The sequence below is a fragment of the Alosa sapidissima genome, chromosome 1, assembly GCF_018492685.1.
Source record: "Alosa sapidissima isolate fAloSap1 chromosome 1, fAloSap1.pri, whole genome shotgun sequence".
NCBI classification, from domain to species: Eukaryota; Metazoa; Chordata; class Actinopteri; order Clupeiformes; family Clupeidae; genus Alosa; species Alosa sapidissima.
Genome location: NC_055957.1, coordinates 7,149,715 through 7,159,714, shown reverse-complemented (window position 1 = coordinate 7,159,714; position 10,000 = coordinate 7,149,715). Strand labels below are relative to the sequence as shown.

General features: G+C 44.4%; 1 protein-coding gene across 1 annotated transcript in view; it reads left to right on the top strand.

The window, feature by feature from the left end:
- The window catches only part of LOC121709540 (receptor-type tyrosine-protein phosphatase mu-like), a 173,209-nt gene that overhangs the window by 157,033 nt on the left and 6,176 nt on the right, over positions 1-10,000 (top strand). Inside the window, exons 26-29 of the mRNA XM_042093002.1 lie at positions 1,433-1,549; positions 3,762-3,916; positions 6,297-6,453; positions 9,189-9,317. Of these exons, the coding sequence (XP_041948936.1) occupies positions 1,433-1,549; positions 3,762-3,916; positions 6,297-6,453; positions 9,189-9,317 (558 nt within the window). The remainder of the gene's footprint in view (positions 1-1,432; positions 1,550-3,761; positions 3,917-6,296; positions 6,454-9,188; positions 9,318-10,000) is intronic.

Genomic DNA, 10,000 nt, shown 5'->3' with positions numbered 1-10,000 from the left:
GACTGACACCGTCTCAGCCTGAGAGCAGTCTATTGATTTACTGTACGTGTGCTGTTGATGAACAAGCCAGCACACCCACTCAAAACACCACTGCTTTATTTAAATATCAGACTTTATTAGGCTCTGACGTTTCCATGGGCTCATCCATCACCTCGTCCTTGTCATCAACGTTAAAACAGCAGGCAGATCTGACCTTCTATGACAAAAGAGTGAAGTGCTTGTTTAATGCGTGGAGTGTGAGTGTGAGTGTGTGTGTGTGTGTGTGTGTGTGTGTGTGTGTGTGTGTGTGTGAGGCCTCAGAGATGCAGACAGATAAACAGATGCCTCCGTGTCTGCCCCAGGTTATGAGGAGTGATGTTGCCTCCATCTTGCCTTGCTGTTGCCCCTGGGGCTGTAGTATTCTGTTGCCCTGTTGCCCCCGGGGCTGTAGTACTCTCTGTGACACCCCTCAGGGCTCATTGTTATGGTGCTACATGAAGGAATGAACTTGAACTTGAATATGAAATGGGTTTGGAAGCTCTTATAGTCTCACCATATCATGTGTGTCTAGCGCATGTGTCTGTGATCTCTGCATTTAGTGTTTCTGTTTTTATCCACTGGGAGAGGATCAGGAGTGAACCACTGCCTTGAATGCAATGACTCCCTGCATAGTTAATATTGGGTTGGTCCTCCAGTATAGCAGTATAGAGTGATTTGTTTCATTTAGGACCTGCTGTGCATTTTCAATTACATCAGCTATTCATCATATTTACCAACGCATATCTATGGAAGGAGTGTTCTGCATGAAACATGAAGCCGATTGGTGAATGTTCGTGTGGACCCATCAGTAAAGTGATTCATGATTGGCCATTGTGGGTTTTATAGGCTGTGCTGTCATCATGATTCCATTCCCATTCTAAGTGATTCAGAGTGGAATGGAGTGAAAATGACTTCCTGCCTCTGACTGGTGCCCAGACCTCTGGGAGAGAGAACGCTGTTATGGGGAAGATGGAGGAGATGGAGGATGGCTTCAGCACTGCTCTAAAAGAGAGAATGGTGGTGTTATGGAGGAGATGGAGGAGAGAAGGGTGTTATGGGGGAAAGATGGAGGAGATGGAGGAGATGGAGGATGGCTTCAGCACGGCTCTAAAAGAGAGAATGGTGTTATGGATGAGATGGAGGAGAGATGGGTGTTATGGAGGAGATGGAGGAGATGGAGGAGATGGGGGATGGCTTCAGCACGGCTCTAAAAGAGAGAATGGTGTTATGGGGGGAAAACAATGTTTTAAGGAGAAGTGCTTTTCAGGGTTTTAAGATGCATCATCAGTTATGTAGACTATTCCAAGATGTTTGCAGTTCTAGCTGCTCTTGACAGTTGTTATACAGTCTATGGTGTGTGTGTGTGTGTGTGTGTACTAAATGGTATGTGTGTGTGTGTGCCTCTGTCCCACAGGTGAAGTGCTGTAAGTACTGGCCTGATGACACTGAGCTCTACAGGGACATGAAGGTGACTCTGATTGAGACGCAGCTCTTGTCTGAGTACGTCATCAGGACCTTTGCTGTGGAGAAGGTGAGCTCATAAAGAAGAAATGTGTGTGTGTGTGTGTGTCAGGGTTCCCGCGGATCCTCAAAAAGTCTTAAAAAGTCTTAAATACAACTTTCGGTTTTTAAGGCCTAAAAAAGTCTTAAATTGTCGGGGATGTCTTAAATTTTCAAAAGGGAGGTATTAAATTTGCGTATGGGACCGCCAGCGAGTGAGCGAGCGCAAGAGAGCGAGTGAAATGTCTCCATCCATCCGAACGCTATTGTATAAGTGACTATATAAGGCTACGGGAGGAAGTGTAGTGGTTGCAGAGTGAAGATTATTTTCACGGGTGTGGTTAAAGGTGTGAAAACGGTAATAATATGTACAAATATGCCTGACGTTTTCGTGGTGTAGCCGAGGCCTGAGAGATACACAGGTAGCCTACGTGAGCGGGAGAAAGTTGATAAGCCAGTTAGCGATAGGGTGGCCATACGTTCGAATTTAGGCCGGACATATGGATTTTAAAAGTCCTGTCCAGCGTCTGGCGCAGCCTCAAGCCGGACGCTATTTGTCCTCCTTTTTGGAGTTGCGCTGGGCATCTAGAATCTTTGCTCGAATGCAGCATGGTTTCACAAACTATGGACGCGAAGACTGCTGGTCAAATTATGTGCAGTGCTTCTGTCACTCGTCTGATAATTTGCTGCGCAATTTATGAAGGAACCACGGACTGACTTCCATTTACGAAATCAGAAGGAAATACTGTACATGTTAAGTTGATCTGTTTACATCTTTCCAGCGTGTGTTGCTGGCCTAGCCTAGGGAAGAAAATATCTGTCTAAGTTATAATACCTGTAGGCTAATATCTGTCAGCAGCTTGTTTGCCAGACTTTCCCAGTAGGCCTACTTCGCAAAAGTTGTGAAATATAACCGCATATTTTTTTTGATTGTCGGCGACTGCTACATAAAAAAAACGTGCGTTCATAATACATGCGTGCTTGAGATGAAACCAGCAGTTTTCAGCAGGATCCGAGGAGGACCTCTCTCTTAATTAATTTAAAACAAAACAATGTTTTACAATATTTCAGTCAAGCTTTGGTTTGTTTAGATACAACTGGTATGCAAAATGTAAAGTAGTGGATTAACTGTAATTTGCTGTGCTGTATATGGGACATATGATGCATATGGGATTGGGAATAGATGCACATAGTAAATGATATAAAGTAGGCCTATTAAAATATGTAAATAGCTTAGTCTAACTTTGGAAAAAAAATATTGAAGGGAATCCAGTCCAGTGCACATGTCTTTGGCAAGTAATTACACAAGTAATTACTTGCACAAGTCTTTGGCAAGTAGGCTACTACAGATACAGGTGAAGAACAGTCAGTCTCAGCCAGTAAGCACAACCAGATATGTACAGCCAGCTTCAAAAGCAAGCAGCCCAGACCCTAAAATTGGGCATTTATAGCTGTGAAGGTAATTCACACAATTAATTTTCTTTCGCCAAAATATATTTCGTAACTTCTGTAGACATCCAAAATTGGGTTAAAATTAGTAGAAAAAAAAAACTGTTGCATAAAACAATTTTAAGTTGTCGTATGTAGCCGTGGTATAGTCTTATGATGTCTTGAAAAGGTCTTAATTTGCACTTGGAAAATGTGCAGATACCTTGGTGTGTGTGTGTGTGTGTGTCATCAGGACCTTTGCTGTGGAGAAAGTGAGCTCATGGAGAAAAAAAACACACTTCAGCACAATCACTCCCCAAAGAGACAAGCACTACTTATTTCAGTAGTATATGTTCAATACACTAAATGCTTTTCCCCTCTTTTTTTTCTCTATTTCTATCTGGGTGTGTGTGTGTGTGTGTGTGTTTTTCTCTTTGTCTGTGTGTGTATCAAATGTGTGTGCATGTGTGTGTCTGGTATTTATTGTGTGTGTGTGTGTGTGTGTGTGTGTATGTGTGTGTTTGTATTGTGTGTATCTGGTGTTTATTGTGTTTGTGTGTGTTTGTCTCTGTGTGTGTGTGTGTGTGTGTGTGTGTGTGTGTGTGTGTGTGTGTGTGTATGTGTGTGTATCCGGTGTGTGTGTATGTGTGCGTGTGCGGTACTTTGGGTGTGTGTGTGTGTGTGTGCGTCTCTGTGTGTGTGTATGTGTGTGTGTGTGCATGTGTATTTGTGTGTGTGTGTGTGTGTCTCTGTGTGTGTGTGTGTGTATCCGGTGTGTGTGTGTGCGGTACTTTGGGTGTGTGTGCATCCCATAGAGGGGCGCTCATGAGATCCGTGAGATCCGTCAGTTCCACTTCACGGGCTGGCCAGACCACGGGGTTCCATACCACGCCACTGGCCTGCTGGGCTTCGTCCGGCGCGTCAAGGCCAAGAACCCAGCCAACGCCGGCCCCATGGTAGTGCACTGCAGGTGGGTCACCTCACACACACACTCCCCTCTCCTCCTCCTCCTCTACCCCACACGCCTCTGGTGACTTGTGTGTGTGTGTGTGGGCGTGGGTGACTTGTGTCTGTGTGTGGGCGTGTGTGGGTGACTGTCCCCACTACAAGGAAAAGTTTCTAAAGCGTTTCAGCTCTCCTCAAACACCCCCCCCCCCCCACACACACACACACACGCACACACACACACACACACACACACACGCACACACACAGGAGAGTCAGAATTGGCTTCAGGCCACCCATTTTCTCATTTCTCCTCTGCTGGGTGGGATGGGGAGTCTGTAACCTCTTGCTGCATGGAAGCCCCCCCCCCATCTTGCCTCAGTCTCTCTGGCCTCTCGGAGGTGTCATGTCTGGGGGGGGGGGGGGGGGGGGGGTTAAGTGACCCCAATTAGGAATGAGGTCACGCCTGGCAGTCACTCCCTAGGATGGAGTTGTCACCAGGCAACGATCGCCATGACGCCCACACTAAAGAGGGACGGCTCTAACACACTGTCTCGCCCACGTGGAGAGGTCAACGCAGAGTAGCTGCAGGGGCTTTCTGTGTGTGTGTGTGTCTGTGTGTGTCTGTGTGTGTGTGAGTGAGTGTGTGTGTATGAATTATTCCCAGTCATTTTTCATAATTTGTTGTTTCTGATTTAAGTATGAATCCAGTTACAACCTTCTTCATTAAACATTCATGTGGGCTTTTCAAATATAAAGTCCTTCAACAAACATTAATTTTTAATGTGACACTGTGACATCGACATTATATGTAGAGGAGATAATAAGGATAAAAAATTAAATTATTATTAATGTGGGATGAAAGGAAATGGCCCCTGAACACCCCAGCATCCCCAGCAGTTTCAGGAGGGAACATTTAAAGGCATCCTGTGCCAGCTTCTCACCTTAATGGAACAGCTTCACAGTCATTTGATGGTAAACTAACTCGTTACAGGGAGAATTGTGTGCCTTCCACTGCCGTAGCCTGGCCATCTACAGAGAACAAGCCTTGCAACATGCTCTCCCCCGACTCTGAGAATCAGAAATTGCTTTACGGCAATTGTGTGATAGTCTACTATTTGTATGAAATGTAATCGTGTGATAGCTGACTATTTGTACGAATTGTGATTTAAGTGGCAGTATTGTATGCCTGTCTGACTGTGTGACTCTGAACTGTCTGACTGTAGACTGCCTTACTCAAACACCCTGACTCTTCTCATTTGCTCTCCTTTGAAAGGTTGTGTCAGTGTGTGTGTGTGTGTGTGTGTGTGTGTGTGTGTTAAACTTACTGTCTTACTCAAACATCCTGACTCTTATCATTCGCTCTCCTTTATGGAGGGGGACTCCTCAGTCATGGAAGGGAAGGTGTTTTATGAATTGTTTTATGACTGGGTTTTACTGTGGACTAAAAGCTAAATAATACACGAGGTGTTATATGAGGAATATTAGGGTTATAGAGAGGTATTTAAACATGTTATGACTGGGTTTTACTGTGGACTAAAAGCTAAATAATACACGAGGTGTTATATGAGGAATATTAGGGTTATAGAGAGGTATTTAAACATGTAATATTTCTCACACATTACTACACCTTAAAGGAGAATTCCGGTGTGATATTGACCTAAAGTGTATTGAAACATGATACCGATTATTCCAAAAATAATTCAGTGGAAATGCATGGATTCCAGTTTCTTCCAGTAGCAGCAACTGGAATCCATGCATTTCCACTGAATTATTTTTGGAATCTGATCCCTTATCATACCTGTTCATTCTTACTCGTTGCTCGACTTATCGTGACTAAATTCAAGATGGCTGCAAACGCTAAACTTTGTGAAGATACTGTCTGTATAAATCGTCTTGTAAGTAAACTACCAGTGCTTTTTCAAAGTTCTCAATGTCTCGTTTTAAATGTCAGGGCCCTCGGAAGTCTACCAATGAAGTGTGGAGATACATTGAGCCTTGTAAATGGGTGTAAAACAGTGATTTATTTGCATGGCTAGCCCGATGCCGAAGCACCACTATTGAAAAAGCTGTTGGTAGCATCGGCTAACTAGCGCCAGATTTTGGAGTGCAGGGGACAAGCCGAGATGGGCTATGAGACATACGTTCACACTCGGTATCATGTTTCAATACACTTTAGGTCAATATCACACCGGAATTCTCCTTTAACACAGATGATTTAAATGGGATGTGCCACATTATTACAAGTGCTATATATAATGAACAATAAAGTGTAGCACTTTTATTCAGCTTATATTTGGCATGTCACAAGTGAGTATGCAGGACTCAGTAAAGAATGGACCAATAATGAACAGACTGGCGCTGTCTTCCTGTCTTAGCTTGTGTTGTGATTGGTCTATCTGCAGTGCGGGGGCGGGCCGGACCGGCTGCTTCATTGTGATTGACATCATGCTTGATATGGCGGAGCGAGAGGGCGTGGTCGACATCTACAACTGTGTGAGAGAGCTGCGATCACGGCGCGTCAACATGGTTCAGACAGAGGTACGACACACACATTATCACATGCTCTCAGTCAAACACACACACACACACACACACACACACACACACACACACACACACACTTACAAACACACACACACACACACACACACCATCTGGATGCCGTGCTCCACACACTCTCCACGCCATTTCTCTGTAATTCCACTGAATCCCAGGCACCATTGGTCTTAATGGGGGAATGTGCCACTGATGACTTGAGAATAAGCAGCGACCTCTTCCTAAACCCACTCAGCTCTCAGCAGTGTGTGTGTGTATGTGTGTGTGTGTGTGTGTGTGTGTGTGTGTGTGTGTGTGTGTGTGTGTGTGTGTGTGTGTGTGTGTGTGTGTGTGTGTTTGCCTCAGAGGCGTTTGATCGTGTTTGCATCAGCTTCACCCGTGGCTGTTGATTACCTTTCATGGGCACGTGGATCTGTCACAGGAAATGACATGTTAACATCACAAGCAGTTTGTTTCACACACACACACACACACACACACACACACACACACACACACACACAGTGACAGGTGAGCCCTCATTAAAGGGACATTTTTGCGGTGCGTTTGCTCACTGACATTTTAGAAACTGTCACGTCTGACAAATAACATCTTTAGCACAGGGGTCAGTGCTTTAACGCGTGTGATGTCATCTGATGACCCAGCTGTTGCCTCTGTTCTTCTGCCCGTTAGTTTGTTTGTGAAACATCCTCTCAAAATGTCACTTCAGAAAGGATTTCCATCATGCAGTGATGGGCTCCTCTCCCCTGTTGTGTGTGTGTGTGTGTGTGTAATGGTGGTGTATGTGTATGGCGGTGGTGTGTGTGTGTGTGTGTGTGGTGGTGGTGTGTGTGTGTGTGTGTGTGTGTGGGGGGGGGGGGGGGGGGGGTCTATGGTTTCACTACGTGTTCCATGAATTAGCTTAATTATTTTTGTGGTAGAAATATCAGTATCAGCAAGTAAACAAAGTACTCAGACTCGGTCTGAAATAAATATCACTAGTTAAAAACATTTCAAAATATACCTGGATTGTTTTGCATTCTGTGACTTTCAGTCTATAAAAGGCTATTTTTCCAGCAATATATTTCATCATTGGAGATTTCTTAAAAATAGTGTTAAAATATTGTCTCATCTCTCATTCTCGTGAGCCTAATATCATGTATCGTCTCGTCTCGTCTCGTGGGCTGAGTGTATCGGCGCACACCTAGTAATAATGTATATATGAATGACCAAAGAGCTTTCTGTCAAGATCAAAGAAAAGGTAATACCGTGTTAAATACACTATGGTTCCCAATACCCATATTTGTGACTGTTAAAAAACATAGTAGTTACACGGTTATCATGTTAAAACCGTAATAGTACCACAGGCCCCATGAAGTGCGATAGGGGAGCCATGGTGCTACCAAAGCTACTATGAAGAACTATGCATAAACCATAGTAGTACTGTGGTTAGGAGCATGGTGATCACCATTACCATGGGGTACCATAGTTAGTGAATTAAACCCATAGGAAACCATAGTTACTGCATTAAACCCATAGGAAACCATAGTGCATTAAACCCATAGGAAACCATAGTTACTGCATAGGAAACCCATAGTGACTGCATAGGAAAGGTAGTGATATTCCGTAAGGGATCAGCCTTTCCCACAATGCAGACTGGTGGGAGCATGGGGAAGCATGAACCACTATAATCAGGAGAGGCTTTCGGCATGACAAATTCACGGCAAATTAGGAGACACATTACGAGGTGTGTGTGTGTGTGTGTGTGTGTGCGTGAAATCCCGCTCCCACTCCTTTGGACCCGATGGCGGCATAAAGCAGCTGTGGCGTGAAGGAGGTGTTACGGCTTCACAGCCCCAGTCTGAGAGAAGATCAGAGAGGCTGCTAATTTGGTGACAGGACAGGAAAGAGGCGTCAGCATGCATCACAGTGCTGTAAGCCCAGTCTCCAGTCCACTGTACACAAGTTTACACAGGAAATGATGACTGTGGTCCGGCATGGCCATGTAAGGTCCCATTTGAGTGTTCTGAAGCGCGCTCATGACCCCCTCCTCTCTAGCGGGGACCTTAGTCACCCTGAGGGAGCGTTAGGCTCCCAGTTGCTTAGGAAACGCACACGCAGAGCAAGAGACACTCACAATGCTGTAAGGGTGGAAACACTAGTGTGAGCTGACACAGCTCTGTCCATCCAGAGAGGGTTGCTGTTAAGAGAGAACGTTTATTTAGTGACGTAAGGTGACACTCCCACTTATGCAGACCGGAACTGTCCCGTTTTGCTCCCATAGTAACGAATTACGTTGCTCTATCTTGCTAGTAATCAAGGATCTTTGGTCCAAACTCCAGATTACCGGTACAGATCCCAGGCAGGATACTGGCACTGTGATGCAGTATGCATAAGTGATGCAGTCAGGTTTTGGTAGAGCAGTGGTTCTCAGACGTATTCTGTCATTCCCCACTTGGGAACCAAGTTGGCAAAATGGTAACGTTAAAATATATTTTCTGCATTTTGGTTCCATGTTACGTTTCCCGTCTCGATCTGCTGGATCAGATGTTATATCGGTCAGTTTATGACTATGTTTGTGTGTGGCTATTTATCTATTCTATGATTTTCCTCGTCAAAAAAGAAAGGCATCATTAAAGATAATATAGGATAGGAACAAAAAAATAGGAACAAAAAAATAATTCGTCCTGTTCATTGCGCCCCACCTGCCATGTCTCTATTCCCCACTAGGAGGCCCCGCTCCTCACTTTGAGAACCACGACGCCATTCTGGAGGCATGCCTCTGCGGTGACACCACCATCCCAGCCAATCAGCTGCGCTCCATCTACTACGAGATGAACCGATTGGACCCCCAGACCAACTCCAGTCAGATCAAGGAGGAGTTCAGGGTATAAGCATGAAAAGCAAAAAAACAGAAAACGCCTCTGAAAGTCCCTGATATGATTTGTTATTGTTTACCTGTCACCTGTAATATGTACCCCTCGTACACAGGGGGCTAGTTAGCCTCCATCATCTCTATCATCGGCATCCAAATTGCTTACTTCTGGCCACATTTTCAGAAGCCATTTAGGGGCCACGTTGCTGGCGGACAGACAAATGTGTTGTCTTTGTGGACTGGTGTGTGAGCTGGCAATTTCCTCTTCAGGGGAAAGTTCAAAATCCTCCTAGACAGATAGATAGATAGATAGATACTTTATTGATCCCCAGGGGAAATTCCATCCTTAGAACAGTTCAGTTCTATAGAATGACTCCTTAGATAGATAGATAGATAGATAGATAGATACTTTATTGATCCCCAGGGGAAATTCCATCCTTAGAACAGTTCAGTTCTATAGAATGACTCCTTAGATAGATAGATAGATAGATAGATAGATACTTTATTGATCCCCAGGGGAAATTCCATCCTTAGAACAGTTCAGTTCTATAGAATGACTCCTTAGAACAGTTCAGTTCTATAGAATGACTCCTTAGAACAGTTCAGTTCTATAGAATGCCTCTCATCAGAACAGTTCAGTTCTATAGAATGACTCCTTAGATAGATAGATAGATAGATAGATAGATACTTTATTGA